The sequence below is a fragment of the Anguilla anguilla genome, chromosome 16 (genome assembly GCF_013347855.1).
Source record: "Anguilla anguilla isolate fAngAng1 chromosome 16, fAngAng1.pri, whole genome shotgun sequence".
Classification (NCBI taxonomy): Eukaryota; Metazoa; Chordata; class Actinopteri; order Anguilliformes; family Anguillidae; genus Anguilla; species Anguilla anguilla.
Window position 1 is genome coordinate 3,990,542 of NC_049216.1, and position 20,246 is coordinate 4,010,787.

The 20,246-nt window shown below is 46.1% G+C and overlaps 1 protein-coding gene across 2 annotated transcripts in view; it reads left to right on the forward strand.

Moving 5' to 3' along the window:
* The first annotated feature begins 3,058 nt into the window (after positions 1-3,058).
* LOC118215405 (UPF0606 protein KIAA1549L-like) overlaps positions 3,059-20,246 on the forward strand; it is a 76,320-nt gene continuing 59,132 nt past the window's right edge. For both annotated transcript variants that reach the window (XM_035396165.1, XM_035396166.1), the window contains exon 1: positions 3,059-3,718. In XM_035396165.1, the coding sequence (XP_035252056.1) occupies positions 3,496-3,718 (223 nt within the window). In that variant the 5' untranslated portion in view covers positions 3,059-3,495. The remainder of the gene's footprint in view (positions 3,719-20,246) is intronic.

The window sequence follows — 20,246 nt, forward strand, 5'->3', positions numbered from 1 at the left end:
ATGAATAGTTCTGGCTAAACTGCTGATATATATATGGTCCAAAGTTGTTGCACATTCGAAGCGCTTAATTTACTGTTTGCTAAAAAAAATACCTTCATTTGTTTCTTCATCTGAAATTTGGATTGTAAGCATTTTCTGTCATTAATATGCATGAACTTGACAATTCACGTGCTTTGTTTTCGGAGGTATATGAAATGTATTTTGGTTCGTGTGTAACTGTATTTACAAGCAAATATGCCTGCACAAAATCACCATGTTAGCCAAAACGGAATGACTGTAGATGCAATGGAATGGATGCATTTCAGGTTACACGGGCAGTTTATTCAAGTCCGTTTGAAAACTGTCTGTAAAGATTTCGCAAATCCCTTAAAACAACTTTTGGAAACTTTAATTTTTAAAGTTATTAAGTCAACCAAACACTGCAATTTTTATTTTCCCATTATTATTATTAAGGTCGCAGACGTTATTTATCTGACTGGTGTTCTTTTCGAAATGCTTATGAAGTTAATTCAGGGTCTTTGTATTATCAAATGTGCTACTGTATTAGTCCTAAGTCCTTACTTCATATGGTTACTTTTTATCTGTTTTCGCATTCTCGCCGTTTATTAATTTTCAAATCGGCTGTGTTCGTAAAAGTTAATTCACGCTGCAAGTAATGGGATCTGTTTTAGGTTACACGGCAAATAGACTTGATTGCTAAAAACTGTTACCGTTTTAATATCTGTAGATTTTGTGGCTTTTTTCTTTTAATTAATTTGCTTTTGATTTTATGCTACACTAGTTTGCCATGTAGCAATTGCACTGTGCAATATTTACAATATGAGGACTGGGAAATACATTTCTGGATGTAATGTCTCTTACCGTTTGCGATAGTATTTCTCTCTAGTTCTCAGTGATTTAAATGTGACCAAGACTCCTCTACTTTGTCACAAAAAGCGGGTTTTCTAGGTGATTATTTTGGTGAGTGTCAAAATACGAATTTATGGTGTATTATTGTCAACATTCACTTTGAATTAAAAATATCTATTGCTGCAGCAAACTAATTTTGACGGCCTTTTAATTTGGCTGTGAGTAACTACATGGACGTGAATGTGCACACTAATTTGTTTTATAACTTGAGATTATTTTGTTCATCTTTACACCACGGGCTTGTTCTTGGATCTTTGAGTTTGAAATGCACACATTTGATTTTTTCCTGAAGGGCAGAGTGAGTACTTCGCAATATTGATGCAATACTACCACCCCGTGGATGCAACTGTTCAGGGATTCAGTCATCAGTTAAGGAAAAAAAAAGTTTGCTTCTTTGACTGGGAATTGATCTCCATTCACTGAGCCAGAGCCTCTCGCAGTTGCAACATTCTACCACCAGAGGGCGAGAATTCAGCATAAGCAGTGCCTGCGCAGTTGGTGTTTGCAATAGGCTTGATTAATCATCAACACCTTAAAGGCAAGGAGGGTTCTTGGACTTCATTCCAACGTTTGCTCTTAATTATTTAATTAGCCCAATCATTTATGTGACCTGACATTTTAACTGTGTTTATTGATTAGCTGATGAATGATAGTTGAAGACTGTTTTTGTGTGCTTATATGAAACATTTAACTGGGCTAATCTAGAAGTGAACTGGCTGTGGTGTATACAATTAGCTAAATGAGCCAGGAATATATAAATGCATTATAAAGTCAAGCATTATAAAATCAATCAATTAATTAAATTGTCCACATACCATTACGAACCAAGATTGAATGTTTACAGGCTTTTTTTTTTTATTTCAAGCGGCTATCTCAATGGCATTTTAACTACGTGAAAAATGCAATTTCTGTGGGTGCCAATTGAATTCAAATTTGCAGAATGCTGCTGACTTAGAACCAAGACCAACTGACTGCAACTGTAGTCATGTTAACCGCTTTTCCCGAAAGCCACCGGCTTTTACATAACAGATTTAAGTGTTTATTCATTTACATAACAAATTTTGTTTTTTAAAAAAAAAAACAAAGCTTTATTGAACAGGACAGTGTAGCATCGGGAGCCAAAATTCTTTTTGTTTTCACTACAAAATCAAGAAGAAATCCAGATTCAAGAAATCAGGCGCGGTGAGTGTAATCAATGGCTTTAATTGAGCAGTTATTGCTGCTTAATATCAAAAGCCAGCAGGCCTTGCAGCACTCCAGGACCAGGGATGGGGACCCCAACAGGGGAGCTTAAGCTTCAGATTGCACCCTGGGGTGTCAACCATGCACTCGGTAAGCACTTCAAAGCCAGTCCAACGAGGTGTACTGGGATTGTTAATATATTATCTTATATTATATTATCTAGACCAGTGGTCTCCAACCCTGGTCCTGGAGAGCTATAGGTCTGCTGGTTTTTGTTTTCACCTTAAAATCAGCACCCAATTGAGACCCGAGACACCAGGTGAGTTGAGTTAACTGTGTAATCAACTGCTCTAATTTATTCATGAAGTGCAGAGTCACTATGAAAACCAGCAGACACTGTAGCTCTCCAGGACCAGGGTTGGAGACCACTGATCTAGACAGAAGGACCATTTATCATTCATAGACTTAATGATTAGAGATCAAAATGGAACCAAACTGCATGCTAAACGAACACGTTTAGATTTAACTTCCCCAACATGTTCAATTTCGCTACTAATAAGTACCTTTTACGAGCAAAAAGTACAAATTAATCTGGCTAGCAATACATAGGTTCCTAAAAGGTACTGCAGTGGCAAACGTTTGTACCTTTTCAAGCACTTTTTCGTACATTTTCCTTGAGAGTTTACAATCTATTTGAACCACTGATTATTGACTGAAGCAGTTCAGGATATGTACCTTACTTAAGAGTACAACGGTGGTGCACAACCTGAGAATCTACAATCTTGCGATTATATGCTCAATTGTCTATCTCTTGTGCTATACCGCCCGATTTAGTAAAGGGTGTCTGATCTTTTGGTGTTGTTAAATAAAACACGGTCTCCTATTTTGACAGTGATTTTCGTTAAACTGTGTCCTCACTAAATTGCGAACGGAACTTTTTGACAGAGATACTTGTCCACCAGGGGTCGTCGAATTCTACATTGGAAGCTGCGTCGAGTCGAGAGCTTGTTTCACTCATTTCGCAGTGAACCCGAGAGTTAGCTACGTGATTTATTTCCTAATGAAATGACGTCTCTTAATTGCAATAACACCAGAATCCCTCGGAAAGACGGAGAAGCCATCTACCACACTACCCATTTTGGTTAGCGGGCAGTTAAAAAGGAAATGAAATAACCAAGAGTCGGGCGTCATTCCCCAGAAACGGACAGTCTTTGTGCCGCAGAAATGCAGCGATGAGCGTGCGGCGCGAACCCCGTCGCAGATGTGTCCCTTAAATGTTCAATACCGCCGTTTCTGAGATACATGCAGGACAGACTGGTGGAAGGCTTCGCTCTCGGTCCAGTCACGGATTGATCAAATGTCTTTTTCACGAACGAGACTGCAGTATATCTTTTGGATACGCAAATGGCTTCTAGTTTGAGGGGTGCGCATAACAATCTCTATATTTTGGACAACAGCGAAGGGGACGGTGCTCGCGCGCTTGGCTCGCCGGAATGGATAGGTGTGGGTATCACAGGATGTTATCGGAAAAACTGGAAGACACCTGGCTTGGATGGATTCTTCACTAAGTGTCTAATATCGCTAGGAATGCTGTTCTTTCTTCTCCAGCCAGCGCTCGCGACCGAGGGTAAGAACAAAAGCGGTAGGGTATATTGCAGCTAATTTATTTGCTGAGAACGTATGACCGTTTTCATAACACCAAAAGTAATTTCTTGTTTATGCCGAAGCTATTTAGGTAAAACATTAGGCTACACCAGTGTGTTTTAGATGCCTACTTCCCGCTGCCTCACATTGTCCCCATTCTCCAGATGTGCGTAAATATCTAGCCTATCCAGGTTCCCCTTAAAGGAACTGAAAATCGATTGGTATACAGATGAACACACATATGCGCTGCAGATGGCGCGTGTGTATACATATGATAAACCAACACAGTGTTTCAGTAAGTTTTATGGGAATGATATCTAGCTTGTAGTGCTAAAATGGCTCTAGCAAACATACACCGGCGGACGTCGGACAGAAGAAAACGCTTGTGAATGTAATTGAATATCTCCAACAGAAGTTAACCGTACTGGCAGGTTTTCTTGTAAAGGTCCCTTTGTTCCAAACTGGGCCCTGAGATGTTGACACGTTAAATTCGCCTTATATTGCTTTTACTCGGTCTGGGTTTACCGCATAATGCTGACAATTAAACGCGTCCTATTGACATTTTCACCAGAATTTAAAGAACAAACGAGTAACCTGTGACATTGACCGGCCTCGACCTAAATCGGTGTTAAAGTCTATTTCTCGTGCACAGGATCGCGGTGATTTAGGTCGCGTGGGAGTCGGGAGGGTAAAGGAATAATTGAGATTCAGCACTGAGAAATGTTTGTTCCACCGGAGGCTGCTAAACGCAGAATAACCATCAGATATTGAGGTTCAGTCGGTCGCTCCGAGGAGGTGCTGAAATTATGCGTTTTAATACATCAACAAAGTTAAAAAGACAGTGCTCATGGTAGAGGTTATGATATGAGATTATTCCTCCGTTAAACAAGAGCGATGCTAACAGGTGTTGAATGGAAGTCAGCTAATGAAAACACTTCAGCGTTGAGATTATGCAACCTAATGAATACTAAACGAAGATATGTAGCGGTTGGAAATAATTTCCTTAATAATGGGGGAAATGTATTTTATCAGGCCAATAGAGACGCAGCATATGCAGGATTAATAATGCTAGCCTGTAGCACATTACACACTCCATACATACAGGCTATGGGGAACTCTTGTTGTCATGGTTGCAGCTGAAGTATTAGGCTACTCGGTTGAATCACATAGGCTAGTGTTTCTACTTCCTCATTAATTGTATGACAATGACTAGTGAACCTGCAGAGGCTATTTAATGTACTTAGTATTTATTGCAACCAAAATCCGAATGCGTTTGTTTATGCTACCTGGTGCGGGTCCATTTATAGATTGTTTCTGGAACTGTTTGGGGAAAGGTGCTTATTAAACGGGCGATGTCAGGGGTGGGGTCCGCAGGGATAAAAACAGCCCCGTGCATGTTTTAAACGTAGAGAGGCTATTGGAAGGCCACAGTGCAATAAGGTCATGAATGATACCGTGGCACGGTCTCTATGAGTTTCATAAAACCGGTGAAATGTTTAGTGACAATTACCGCGCAATCTCTTCCCCCCGCACACTTTTTTTTGTTAGATATTACCATTTTTGTCCTCAAAAGACACTGCGGAGTTTGCCCGTGGTTTTAACTATGATGTTAGCCCAGTACAGACAATATACTCCTAGCGACAGACTTTGCTTGAAGGTGCATTTTCCCGTCTGGATCTCGATGTCCTCGTTAAAGGGAACGGTACGTTCGCATTTAAATTGAGTCGGTTTGAAGATCTCTTATCCAGAGCGATGTCCAAAGCTTCCAGGTATCTATAAACCTGGGATATTTATTGTAGCACTTCAGATTAAATACCTTGCTTAAAGCTATGATATTGCCCCACTGAGAATAAACGCCACAACAATATTATGCAAAACAAACCTGTTCTCGGTTCATGACAGGGAGCGCCAGGTTAATCTTTATCACATCCGGTCTTATATGCTCGTGGCTCGTGACGACTGGCCTTTCTGTTACCTACCAATTAATTTACCAACGACGCCCCCCCCCCCCCCAACACCATCCCCCACCGCTCTCCTCTTCTCTTTCACAATTTCTTCAGCTGTAATTCGTGGAGACTGCGCTTCCTGTCCAGCCCTGCTCTGAGCGTCTCCTCCCCAGATCTCGGTGGGCAGACGCGGCTCTGACACGACAACAACGATACCCTCTCTGTGACTTCCTCCAGTCCCTGGAGCCCACGGGGCCCTGTTGCTATGGGAACACGCTGCACTTAAATATGTGTGTTTTTTCGGCAGAGAAAATGACTAGGAGCCGACGGCGTTTTGTTGTGCGGGAACGTAGCGAAAAATAAAACGGCCTACCAGCGGTTTGAACCATCATGGTTTTCCACACAATATTTCTTGAGCCACGTCTGAGCACGTCACCTGTTCGTTCGCAGTGTTGAGAACTTGAGATACATTAGCTGTACATCTGAAGGCTAGAATTCAAAGTTATTTTTTTGTAATTCCAGTCTGTGCTGCCATTACCTCACACCATGTATCTCAGCTCACGCTATTTTATTCTTATTCATGCCGGGAAAGACACTTCCTGGTCCCCATTCCCTGGTGCAATTAGTCATTTTATTTGTGGCTGCTCACCAGAGTGTAACTAAAATTCTGGATAATGTTTTGTCCTTGGATGATTGATGCTATAGTCCTCAGATGTCTGGTGTGAAGAGGCTGTTAATTTGGAACATTTGGTAATTATGATTATGCATTGCGATTTAGCCTACTGCTGGTACGCCAGATATAAACCTGCAGTATAGTGTAGATGTTGGTGGGGATGAGTCCCCAGCAATAATTTCCTTGAATCTGAAATGTTTTCTCAGTTGTTTTATCTGCACCACAAAGGGTTAAATGTGTTTCCACACCCCCTCATTGCCCCACCCACCATTGTCTATACTTGTCTATACAAAAAATAAATAATTAAGCAAATTTGATTGGTTTAGGCTTGGAACTGGCTCCCTTGGAACGTGTATTCAAAGAATACAACAGTGTGATTTCTGCAATGTGTGTGTATGTGAATGAATAGGCTGAGAGGTATGGAGGCAGCAGAAATCCCCTGAACCACACAGCACGTCCCCAGTGTAGAGAATGTGATTTGCCTGAATCCCTGCATGTGCGATTACAGCCTCCCAGGACCAAACTACACACACACAAACGGATTAATGTTCATTTCATCAGGACACCAGTCCAGTGGAGCACAGCTGAAATTAATGGGGGTGGAGGAAACTGCACAGGCCAGGGTGAGCTGACAGAGCTAACACAATGGGTGTGGGTGTGTGTGTGTGCGTGTGTGTGTGTGTGTGTGTGTGTGTTCATACACTTATGCCTGGGGGAGTGGAGGTATTGGTAGCTTGTAGAACAAAGGTTAAATGTCACCCCACTGATGTTAAAATCAAAAGTACTCCCTTGGTGCGTACACATGTAACTGGAAAAACGCTCACCATCTGTCAGGAGCCATGATATGCTGCTTGATCTTAATTGCCGCTGTTCGTTGCAGCGACTTTCTGTGTCTTTCCTGCAATTTCAGTGTGGTAAGGGAGAGTTTCAGTGTGGTAAGTGCAATTTTCAGTCTGGTAAGTGTGATTTCCAGTGTGGTAAGTGATTTTTCAGTTTGGTAAGTGTGATTTTCAGTGCGGCAAGTGTGATTTTTCAGTGTGGTAAGTGTGATTTTCAGTGCGGCAAGTGTGATTTTTCAGTGTGGTAAGTGTGATGATTTTTCTGCCTTAAGTGTGATTTTCAGTGCAATAAGCGCAGTTTTCAGTGTGTTAATTTTACACCATGGAAGAGCTGTACTAAGTGAGGAGCTACACCATAGCCCCTGGGTCCAAATGATGCCTCTGTATCAGTCCTGTCCGGAGATCCTCTCCGAAGATGAATTATGCATTCAGAACATTCGGTTGGCGGGAGCCAGCGAACTCGCACAGTTCCTCGCTCCAATCAGAGATCTTTCCCTTTCCGCCTGAGCGATTAAGCACTTGGTAGGGCTGACTGAACGGCCTTCGCGTGTCTGTCCTAGCAGAGCCACTCAACACCGCGTGTCTGTCCTAGCAGAGCCACTCAACACCGCGTGTCCGTCCTAGCAGAGCCACGCAACACCGCGTGTCCGTCCTAGCAGAGCCACTCAACACCGCGTGTCCGTCCTAGCAGAGCCACTCAACACCGCGTGTCCGTCCTAGCAGAGCCACTCAACACCGCGTGTCCGTCCTAGCAGAGCCACTCAACACCGCGTGTCTGTCCTAGCAGAGCCACTCAACACCGCGTGTCTGTCCTAGCAGAGCCACTCAATACCGCGTGTCTGTCCTAGCAGAGCCACTCAACACCGCGTGTCTGTCCTAGCAGAGCCACTCAACACCGCGTGTCCGTCCTAGCAGAGCCACTCAACACCGCGTGTCTGTCCTAGCAGAGCCACTCAACACCGCGTGTCTGTCCTAGCAGAGCCACTCAACACCGCGTGTCCGTCCTAGCAGAGCCACTCAACACCGCGTGTCCGTCCTAGCAGAGCCACTCAACACCGCGTGTCCGTCCTAGCAGAGCCACTCAACACCGCGTGTCCGTCCTAGCAGAGCCACTCAACACCGCGTGTCCGTCCTAGCAGAGCCACTCAACACCGCGTGTCCGTCCTAGCAGAGCCACTCAACACCGCGTGTCCGTCCTAGCAGAGCCACTCAACACCGCGTGTCCGTCCTAGCAGAGCCACTCAACACCGCGTGTCCGTCCTAGCAGAGCCACTCAACACCGCGTGTCCGTCCTAGCAGAGCCACTCAACACCGCGTGTCTGTCCTAGCAGAGCCACTCAACACCGCGTGTCCGTCCTAGCAGAGCCACTCAACACCGCGTGTCTGTCCTAGCAGAGCCACTCAACACCGCGTGTCTGTCCTAGCAGAGCCACTCAACACCGCGTGTCTGTCCTAGCAGAGCCACTCAACTCCGCGTGTCCGTCCTAGCAGAGCCACTCAACTCCGCGTGGGGCTCTCAGAATATATACAATATGCGTTTCCATTCAGGCACATTACGGAAAGAAAACAGAAAAGATCGTGACTTCACAGAAGATAACCTCAGCTGCGCTGTTGGTTCGAGATCGTCGGACCTGCCGCGTTTTATCCTTTTTCGTGAAATACCCCGTGACGCTGTGATGGTGAAACGGTGAATTGCAATAGATCAGTATGTGCGTTATTGATATTCCGTTTAAGATTCTTGGCGCTCCCAGGGGCGGTGGAGTCAGGTCAGCCTTCCCATCAGTCCATCCACCCCCACCCCCCCACAGAGCGGCGGTCTTCCTCCTTCTGCCTCGATCGCGGTCACGCGTCTTGCGTCCGACCGAGGCGAGCCGGCTTCCTAATTAGCCTCACGAAACCATCTGTCCTGATTACGGCGGCACGTATAGGCCCGATACAGATTGCTGGCGGTTCGTCGGGCGAGAGGGCGCGCAATCTGTGAGACGCGAGCGGGGGGGGGCGATCCCGTTCCCAGCAGCCCACGCGTCACGGTTTTCGGCGATGGACGCGTAGCGTTAGGCGTTAAGTGCTAATTAAAATCCAGTTCATGGGAGTCCATTAGTGTCAGTCGTGCTCTACCGGAGTGAAATGGTAGAATACCAACCAGTATAGATCTAACATTGAGAAGTTTATGGTCTCGTGACTACAGGGGTCCCAGGAGACGTAGTACATGCATGTATGGAGAGACTGTGCCCTTGATTCGAACATCATTTGTCCTTTATTTTCGCTCACAATGAACACCAGTCTTGAGTGTTTTGTTCTCGCCAACACAGTTCAGCAAGCTTGCCAATGTGCGCTACTGAAGATTAGCTGTCACTACTGCTGGGGTTTATTTTAAATCAGACTCGAGTGTTTTGAGGAAACTTCATTGTGATGAATAAGGAATAATAATTCAGCGCAAGTCGACTGAGGTAAACTCACACGCTCTTTTTTTGGAAAGTGGAAAACAAATCTCTGCTTCAGCCGAAATGGCAAAATGATTGACATTCTTCGGTTGTGCCTGGAATAACCGTTACACGGTTGTGTCAGTTAGTGGCTTGAGATTAACGTTGGAAACTAGGCCCAGTAACGTATCCTCTACAGGGATTACATTCGCTCCTGTTCCTTGCTGTAATTGTAAATTGTAAATGAAGATTTTGATTTTTTTGAAGAGTTGCCGAGGAAGCCTGCGGTCCTGTGACGATCCCCAGTGCATTCTGGGATAGACAAGCGTTAAGGCAATGATGAAGGCGAGACCCGTAGGCTTCCTTGTCTGCTGGTGCAGATGGTCTGTGGACCTTCCTCCCACACCCCTACAATTATTAGCATGCAAATGAGATGAAGTGTCACATGACAACATTCTTTTACATTGGTGGATGAACCGTTATAATGATTGGCTCTCTGACATACTGGTAGTGTGCAGGTATATGTCTCCGGTACATACTACTAGTGTGCAGGTATATGTTTCTGGTACATACTGCTAGTGTGCAGGCATATGTCTGTGGTACATACTCCTAGTGTGCTGGTATATGTCTCTGGTACATACTACTATTGTGCAGGTATATGTCTGTGGTACATACTGCTAGTGTGCAGGTATATGTCTGTGGTACATACTGCTAGTGTGCAGCTATATGTCTCTGGTACATACTGTTAGTCGCAGGTATATGTCTGTGGTACATACTGCTATTGTGCAGGTATATGTCTGTGGTACATACTGCTATTGCGCAGGTATATGTCTGTGGTACATACTGCTAGTGTGCAGGTGTATGTCTGTGGTACATACTGCTATTGTGCAGGTATATGTCTGTGGTACATACTGCTATTGCGCAGGTATATGTCTGTGGTACATACTGCTAGTGTGCAGGTATATGTCTGTGGTACATACTGCTAGTGTGCTGGTATCGGTCTGTGGTACATACTGCTAGTGTGCTGGTATATGTCTCTGGTACATACTACTATTGTGCAGGTGTATGTCTGTGGTACATACTGCTATTGCGCAGGTATATGTCTGTGGTACATACTGCTATTGCGCAGGTATATGTCTGTGGTACATACTGCTAGTGTGCAGGTATATGTCTGTGGTACATACTGCTAGTGTGCTGGTATCGGTCTGTGGTACATACTGCTAGTGTGCAGGTGTATGTCTGTGGTACATACTGCTATTGTGCAGGTGTATGTCTGTGGTACATACTGCTATTGCGCAGGTATATGTCTGTGGTACATACTGCTATTGCGCAGGTATATGTCTGTGGTACATACTGCTAGTGTGCAGGTATATGTCTGTGGTACATACTGCTAGTGTGCTGGTATATGTCTCTGGTACATACTACTATTGTGCAGGTATATGTCTGTGGTACATACTGCTAGTGTGCAGGTATATGTCTGTGGTGCATACTGCTAGTGTGCAGGTATCTGTCTGTGGTACATACTGCTAGTGTGCAGGTATATGTCTGTGGTACATACTGCTAGTGTGCTGGTATATGTCTCTGGTACATACTACTATTGTGCAGGTATATGTCTGTGGTACATACTGCTAGTGTGCAGGTATCTGTCTGTGGTACCTACTGCTAGTGTGCAGGTATCTGTCTCTGACTCCATACTGCTAGTGTGTAACAATGGTAGTTCTAGTCGATCAATAATTTATTTCTCATACCTTTTTAATGTGAAACTGCTACACAGTGCTCTCTCATCTTGTGTGTTACTCTCGTGTCCCGACGTCACCTTTCTTTGCAAAAAAAAAAAGAGGGAGATTAAAACGGGAAAACACAATTAGCGCCGTCTCGAATCTCTTCCTCGCCCCATCTCCGGCTGAGGGGTTGGCTGGCAAGTCGTCGGCCCGCTATTTCGCGGTGGAATTTTTTTGGTCCCGACGGCAGCGCTTCCGCTGAAAAGCGACTCCGGCGCCGTTTGTCGCTTTTTGCGAAACCCGTTTAAAAAAAAAAAAAAAAAACGGCGGGTCGGCTCACGCGCCGAACGCCTTCTCGCAGGCCCTCCCCCTTTTAAGATTCGCCGCGGCGGCAGAGTCGGTGCGAACCGTTTTTCCGAAAAGTGCGTTTGCCTGACGTCGAGGTCGGGGGGGTCGGTCGGGGCAGCGTCGAACCCGGGCCCGCTCGCCGACGCGACCGCCAACCCAAAGCCAATGGCATCACACCTTTTTTTTTTTTTTTTTACTGCAGGTGTGACTGCAGCTGCACAGAACACTAATCTAACAAAGCCCCCCCCCCCTTCAGTAACCCCCCCCCCTCCCATTACGGCTTAGCGCCAGGAGTCGGGTGGCGGTTACGCGCAGTGGTTTTGGCTCATCGGATTGTGTTAATCGCATAATAAACCCTCAGACCGAAGGCCCGGCTCGTCTGGGGCGATTAAGCCCGACTCGATTGGACGATAAACCGAATTCATTTCCTGATTGGCTCTCGTTAAGGACCGAAGTGGTGCCTGAGATTGCGCCGCTTTTCGGGGGTCCTTTCACGGCGAGCGAGAGTCCATTTTTACATTTCGCGTTACCCGGAACACCTCGCGCGGCTTGCCTCCCTCGCGCGCGCTCTGTGTATTCACCGAGACTTTTTTTTCTGGAGAAAGGAGGTGGTGATATGTTCTGCGCTGCTCAAGGCTCCGGCGGAAGTGCCTCCTCCTTGTTGTGTTGAACTTGCAACCTCCGGGTCACAATCCCGTTTCCCTAATGGCGGTTCCGCGCCGTCACCCGGTCTCGAAACGAAGACGTCAGCCGCTTCGGTCGGTCACGGCACATCAGGTCACGATGCCCTCCCCCCCCCCCCCCCCCCCCCCCCCCGTTGGTCCTAAATCCCCATTTGTCGAGGGGATAGCGGGCGACGGGGGGGGCGGAGTCCATCGCGAGCGATCGCCGTTTGTCCGATCCAATCGTTTCGGAACGCGGGACGGGCAGACGGGGGCCTGTCATCCTGGCGCTTTTCGCGATGAAACCGAGGGGCGGTGTCGACGGTGACCGGGGGGAGGGGGGAGGACCGTGTCACGAACGCGTTTCCCGAGCGGGGGACCGGAAGGGAGAGGGCGACGGCCGACGCCCGTCGGTTTCCGCGGTTTCGATCGATGGTCGTAGAGTGGCGCTGCCTCCCCGATCGCTCGCGGATTTACGGAACGTGGCTTCGCCGCCCCCCCCCCCCCCCCCAGGAAACGGGTGACGGAATGGAGAGAGATGGATCTTCGGCTCCGGGACGGGGGGGGGGAGTGACTTTGAGCGATGGTGACATTTACGCTTCTCGGAAAATTGCGGCGGGGTGGGGGGGAAAGGGGAGCGCCGATCGGCGGGGTTACGTGAGGAGCCCGCGGCGAATGTCGTCACCGCGCTGCTGGGATCGATAAAGTTTTCGCGGCCCAATACCACCGGAGCTCGGTCTGTTACACCGAGAGAGATGACCAGGCCTTTCTCTGGGGGGGGGGGGCGGCGACATAGCTCAGGAGGTAAGAGCGGTTGTCCGGCAGTCGGAGGGTTGCCGGTTCGATCCCCCGCCCTGGGGCGTGTCGAAGTGTCCCTGAGCAAGACGCCTAACCCCTAACTGCTCTGGTGAATGAGAGGCATCAGTTGTAAAGCGCTTTTGGATAAAAGCGCTATATAAATGCAGTCCATATATAAATGCAGTCCATTTACCATCTTTGTGATCGCAGTCTTCACATTTCGCACCCAACCTGTCTGAGATGGAGTCAGGAGTGACTGACATCCAGACGGCCTGCATTTGTGTCTCTGTTTTAGCTACACAGCGGACAGTTTTTATCCAAAGAAACTCACTAAAGGTGCGTTTAACATGGTTTCAAAACCAACACAGTTGGAAAATACAGGTTCGGAATGTAAGTCCTGCCCCGTATTTTGTCTACCAATCGCCTGGATTTGCTAAATTTGCACAATTCTTCAGCCAGGAGGCAGAACTAATTAGTGAAATCGGCTGGCTGAGTTCATGGTTGGAAGAAAAACATGGCAGGACTTTTACTTTCTGACCCCCTGGACTGTCCACCTCTGAAAACCACCTTTAGGGCTGAGTAAAACTTCCACTGTATTTTTCCAAATACGAGACATTTGACATTGAACATTCATGCTGCCGTATCCCCAATATCAGGAAGTCGGAGAGTAAATGTCATAAATGTCCCAAGTAATTTAAGACTTCAGTAGTCATGTGACAGGACCTGCAGTTTTACGGGAGAGCACACATTCAGCTGTTAGCTCTGTCAGCTCACCCTGGCCTGTGCAGTTTCCTCCACCCCCATTAATTTCAGCTGTGCTCCACTGGACTGGTGTCCTGATGAAATGAACATTAATCCGTTTGTGTGTGTAGTTTGGTCCTGGGAGGCTGTAATCTCACATGCAGGGATTCAGGCAAATCACATTCTCTACACTGGGGATGTGCTGTGTGGTTCAGGGGATTTCTGCTGCCTCCATACCTCTTAACCAAATCATTTACACGCACTCACATATACACAAACACACAGACTCACATACACACACATACACATACACACACGCACTCACAGGCGCACACGCACACACACACATACACAGACACACACGCACAGACACACTCGCAAATGCTCACACAGACACACACACACACAGACACACTCACACGCACACACACACACACATACACACACACACACGCGCGCACACACGTACTCATACACACACGCACACACGTACACACACACACACATGCTCATACACACACACACATACAGGCACATACATGCTCACACACACACACACTTACACACTGACACACACACACACACACACACACACAATCACACACATACACACACACCTCAGGCATGGGGGGCAGGATCAGATGGGGGCTGAGGGGGTGGTTTAGGGTGTTCGGTGACAATAAGATCCTGCACATACAGTGCACAGAATGTCCCCTTCTCACAGAGACGTTTTAATGCCTTGATAAATTACTCTTTTTGTATTCATACTCTCTTCCCTGTTAAAATAAGATTTACTATAGTTCAGGTTTTCCATCGAATTAATATTACTTCCCTAACAAAGTGGGCAGAGTAACTAATTGGATTTTTTAAATTTGGGTCATCGTAGCACTGGAGCGGTTTTTTTTTGTGTGGTGTGGACCTAACGCTCCTCTTTAAAACCACTTTCACACCACGGATAATTCCCCTCCTATTTCACTCAGTTTCCTTCGACCGCATGTACTTTCCCTGAAGGACAAGATACAGGAAAAATCGGTTCCCTCTGTGCAGAAATATCTCCCCCTTTCGTGTAACAGTCTGTGTAGCATGCCCCCCGTGTTCCCGGGGGTATTTTATTGGTCGCCCGCACCCCCCCCCTTACCCTCCACCCCCCCACCCGGGGTGAAAATCTGTGTGAAATTTCTCGCGTGAGCCCAGTTGCTGCTAAATTAACTGCGGTCTGATTGTGTCGCGAAAATGTGGAGAGGACTCCTGCGGAGGTGCTTGTTAAAGGATGGCGGCGTCCGTAAGCGCAGTTTACGTTCACTGATCTGGAGAACGGCGGGTCGGTATGTGGTGTAACGTTGGCCTTGAGCTGCGTGTGCGTTACGCCCCTTATGTCAGCACAGCGGCTTGTGAGATTCGCGGGCTGGGTGCTGCTTGTGTAGCGTCCTGTTTCAAGGACACTGCAAAGGTCAATGAAGAGAATGCAATACAGTGATCTCACACAGGCACACACACGCACACAGACACACGCATGGTCACACACAAACACACACATACACACACACACGCACATACACACACAATAAATGTCTCTTACTGGTAAATATGAATACATAATCCATTAATGGATGTGTATCTTATAATGGCAACCAAACTAAAAAGGATAAAATTAATTGTGTTAAATTACCGTAAGCCAGCACAACAAAAACCAACCCGTGTAAGCAATATTCGTCTTATGTCGGCAAAATCTTACAAATGAGAAACGCTGTAAGCTTTGTGCCACCATGTCACACGATTAGACGTCGTACAAATGAAGAGAACAGGTTAACATTGGCAGGAAGGGGCTGTGTGAACACAGGACTGCATGCTCAGCAGTCAGGTTTTACTGTACGGCAACACTCTTTTCTCATTATATATATAAAAATTATATATTTTTTTATTAATTTTTTTTCTATAAATTTAGTTCCCAACATGGCACTGCATATGTCCAATTCTCCACCTGATTTGTAATGTCCACTTATCTGCGAGGAGCCTCACTGGCGATTCCGGAGTTTGGAGTTTGGATTTCTCCTTTCTCCGCTACCACTTCACCCTGTAGGCTACAGCTCAGCTCACACAGAGTAGGGTCAGAGGAAGACCTGTTGTATGATATGCTGTCTGCGGATTCCAGAGAGCAATGAAACGCGGACCCCGACTCAATTGAACCCTCTCGTACAGGGGGTAACGCTATTGCCAATTGCACGTCACCCTACGGAGCTAACAGCAGAAGCTACTGGCACGGTCCAGATTCAATGCAAAGCATTCATGCAGCACAGCGTGAGCTAGGCTGCTTATTGAGGTTACACTCAGCAGAATGCTTGTCACAAAATGCCGCGAGACAGAGCTACACTTGCTATTGCAAATGTGCCGTCAGCCTCATCCGAGCTGATCGGAGATGAATCTAATTGGATCAAAATATGTAATGTAAAAATACACTCATGTCCAAGAGCTTCAGTATCCAAGCAACAGCTGATTCATGTATCACAGGAACATTAATTAGGATAGAAATGATAAAAGCAAAGTGTTTAATTTCAAATCAAACTGCATTTTAAATGATGTTTTGTGTTTGTCCTTTTGATACACGCGGTTAGGAAACACTGACGTATTCGGGGTGTCAAAGTAATTGTTTCCCTAAATGAAGGTTGTTTACGTGGTCGAACCTCTGGCTGATGGCTGGGTTTTTGTCCTGTCGTATGTTTGGCAAGTGATTAATGCAGTGTGGTGTACGTGGTCAGACAGAAAGCTGAACTTTCTCGAAGGTGTCTTCCTTTCAACGGTAAACTTGATGATGATGATGATGATGTCATTAGCATGTGGTTGGAACCTCAGGGTCTAGTGAAGGCTTCAGACTTCGACCATTTCGGTCCCCGTGTTCCGATCAGCGGGCGATGGGCTCCCCCTTTCTTGAATTTGGTACCTCCCATGGTTTCTTCCTATATAGCATTACATGTGACGCCCGGTGATTTTTGTTTGATGTTTGCATTAGAACATTCCATATGTATTTATAAGAGGAGACCAGATACCATTCACATGTCTTAAGTTTGTAATTCTACAAAACTGTGTTTGTCAGGATTACTCGTTCCTGATACTATGTGGTGGATAATGTTGCATATGAGAAATGCGTCGACTTATTACTAATAATATTTATTTTGAAAGATTTTGTAATATTTTAAAATATTTATTTTGAATTGTCTAATTTACTTGGGACTAAGGAAAGGGTGTCCGGTCTTATCCGTAAAGGACCGGTGTGTGTGTGGTTTTTTGTTTTAACCCAGGACTATAACGCCTAAATAGAAGACTTTAGTGGTCTGTCTTTATCAGTTAAATCGTGCTATTCTGTCTGCAACATTTTCGTAGCTAACTGTAAAACAGGGCCGAACTTGTAAAAATCAATTTAGATAAGAGGCCCTCTCCCAATTAAGACATAACAATGGCACACAGTGTCATTGATGCAAAGCACCACTCTTATGTAGCACCCCCCCCAATTTCAGCCACTTGCCTGCTAATAGCTCCCTCCTGTGTAGAGTCTTCAGCCTGTGTGTGTGTGTGAGAGTGTGAGTGAGTGAGTGTGTGCGTGTGTGTGTGTGTGTGTGTGAGTGCGTGAGTGAGAGTGTGAGTGTGTGAGTGAGTGAGAGTGTGTGTGTGTGAGTGCATGCGTGAGTGAGTGTGTGTGAGTGAGTGTGTGTGTGTGTGTGTGCGTGCATGAGTGTGTGCGTGTGAGTGAGTGTGTGCATGTGTGAGTATGTGAGTGAGTGCATGAGTGTGTGTGTGTGTGTGCGTGTGTGCGTGTGTGAGTGAGTGAGTGAGTGTGTCAGTGAATGAGTGAGTGAGTGTATGCTTGTGTGTGACAGCATGTGCATGTGTGAGTGCGTGTGTGAGTGCGTGTGTGAGTGTGAGTGTGAGTGTGAGTGTGAGTGTGAGTGTGAGTGTGAGTGTGAGTGTGAGTGTGAGTGTGAGTGTGAGTGTGAGTGTGAGTGTGAGTGTGAGTGTGAGTGTGTGTGTGTGTGTGTGTGTGTGTGTGCGTATGTATGAGTTACAAGCCAGGTCCATGAAGTGCTTCGCATCTAAAAAGGTTCATAATTTCAATGTGTAAAAGAACTGTGGCTTTTAAATAGTCACAGATTGAGCTTTCATGCAGTCTTAACATAATTATGCCATTTCAGTGATCTGGACAGTGTGCCGAAATAATTTCTGAACGTGTCTTTCTAAAGCACATCTGAATGCTGTTTTTGACAGTGTGCCTCTGTTTTAATCTGTGAGCGCGTTGAAAAACGCCTGTGCGAAATCCGAGATGTCACCGCGGTCCCTGAAATGGCAGTTTGAAACAACCTTTTTATTATGCCTCGGAAGATTAAGGGTCGGGCCCAAGACCACTTTCAGGGCTGATGTAAATGTAGAAAGACTTGTTCCTGAGATTGTGACACCCCCCCCCCCCCCCCCCGCAGAGCAGAGCTCTGGCTGTGGCCTTCATGGCTTCCTGCCAAAAAAACAGTGTGAGAATTTGCAGAACCACGGAGCGACTCCTCCCCTAACTAAACACCCCCCCCCACCCCCCCACCCCCCCAGCCCCCCTGGAACCCCCAAAAACTGTGATCAAGGCCTATAAAGAGACTTCTGCGCGTCCATCAACTGTCAGAAACAGTACACTTTCCCATGATCCTCTCCTCATCGCGCCTGTGGATTTTTAGAGCTTTACTCTGCAGGTCTGGAGACTTCCTTCGTAGATTAGTGGCTTTCCTTTGATCGTCACGGTCACCCGTTCGCCGCTAGCGATTCCGAACGGCGTGCGGAGATTGAGGAGTAGCCCCTCCCCCCATCGTCCGCCATTTTGTTTCACATTCAGAAGCCTTTTCAACATACGCCCCTCGTCGCAGTGCCTTTTCAAAGGTGGGCATCAAAGGGGTCCCCGTTTCATCTGCTTACTGCCTGTACTAATCTTACTTCAGAAGGCGCTCAAGGTTTAAGGAGTCCTAGTTCTCGTTCGATAAACATGGTCTTGAGATTCTTGCAGGCAATTCAGAAAGTCATTTAGTGCTCAGTGTTCATCAGACAGTCGTTGTATGTGTTTATGTTCAGATGTATAACGGAAGATTCTGGACGTGGATGGAGTGGACGATGGACATGGACGTTTTAATGGAATCCTCGATCCTGTGGAATCTCTCAGCAAATGGCCATGTATTAGCTCTCTCTGTCTAATGTCCTGCTTTGAGTTTGGAAATTAATGAGTCGTCTCTGGGTAGGCCGGACAAAGTTCAGAGATGACTCGCTTCTTTTTGAGGAGAGAATCAAAGAAATCTCCTTTGATATGGAGCCAGTCAAATCAAATCGACACAATTTTATTTGTATGGAAGAAAAAGAGCAAAAATCAGGGCTGGACCCCCAAACAGCAAGCACTATGAGGTAAAAATAAAAAAATAATAACTCCTCATTGGGGAGATAAAACCTCAACCGGTGGAGAGGATTAACTCCCCAATGGGAAGAAATCTCACGAGGAACCCAGCTATAGAGGGGGAGCCCATCCTCCACTGGCTGAGCTAGTGTGAAGTAGCACCAGTGTACTGATGCAGACTGTGGAATGTTTTTCAAATCACAAAATGATTAATTAATATGTTCATAAAATATCTCTCTTTGCAAAATATCATCTTCAACATCATCAGAGGAGCAAAAAAAAAAAAAAGGATTCTCCAGAGCAGAATTGCATGTACTCCTCTTCATAAAGTTTGCATGGATTAAAAAAAAAAAACATCTGCGAAACATGACTTGAGCGCATATCTTTGCTCAAATTGAGAGAGAGCGAGCCTCTTGAGGTTTTCCTCCTAGTTGTTAGTTCAGGCTCGGAGACACCGTCTGCGTTTGGGACCAGAAGTCAGCCCTTTGAACGCTCTCTTTGGAGAGTAGGTTTTTTTAGAATGTTCTTTTTTCAAAATTCCAAGTCAGCATTCTAGAACCCCGTTGCATTCAGTAACCAGTAGCGATTGTTACATCAGCGGTAGAATGTTCAGTTAAGGGCATTCTAATCGAATATTTGTGACCTCACACCTTAACGGGTTAATGGGGCTGTGATTGGCTGCGGCACTACGGGTGGCAAAGTCAAGGGCATCAAAGGTTTTCTCAGGACCTGCCTGCTGAAGAATTCTCTCTGTTTAACTAACACGCAGCGCACAGCGAGTGAAAATGAACTGCCCGTCCTGCTTTGTGGTACAAGCACAAGAGAATGTAGTTCCCTTCCTCAATAATGCCAGTAATGCTGTTAATAGTTAATGACTACTGTAGGATATATGATGCAAATCCGGGAGAGCTTGTGCACTTATCTATTGCCAAATCATTATTATTATTATT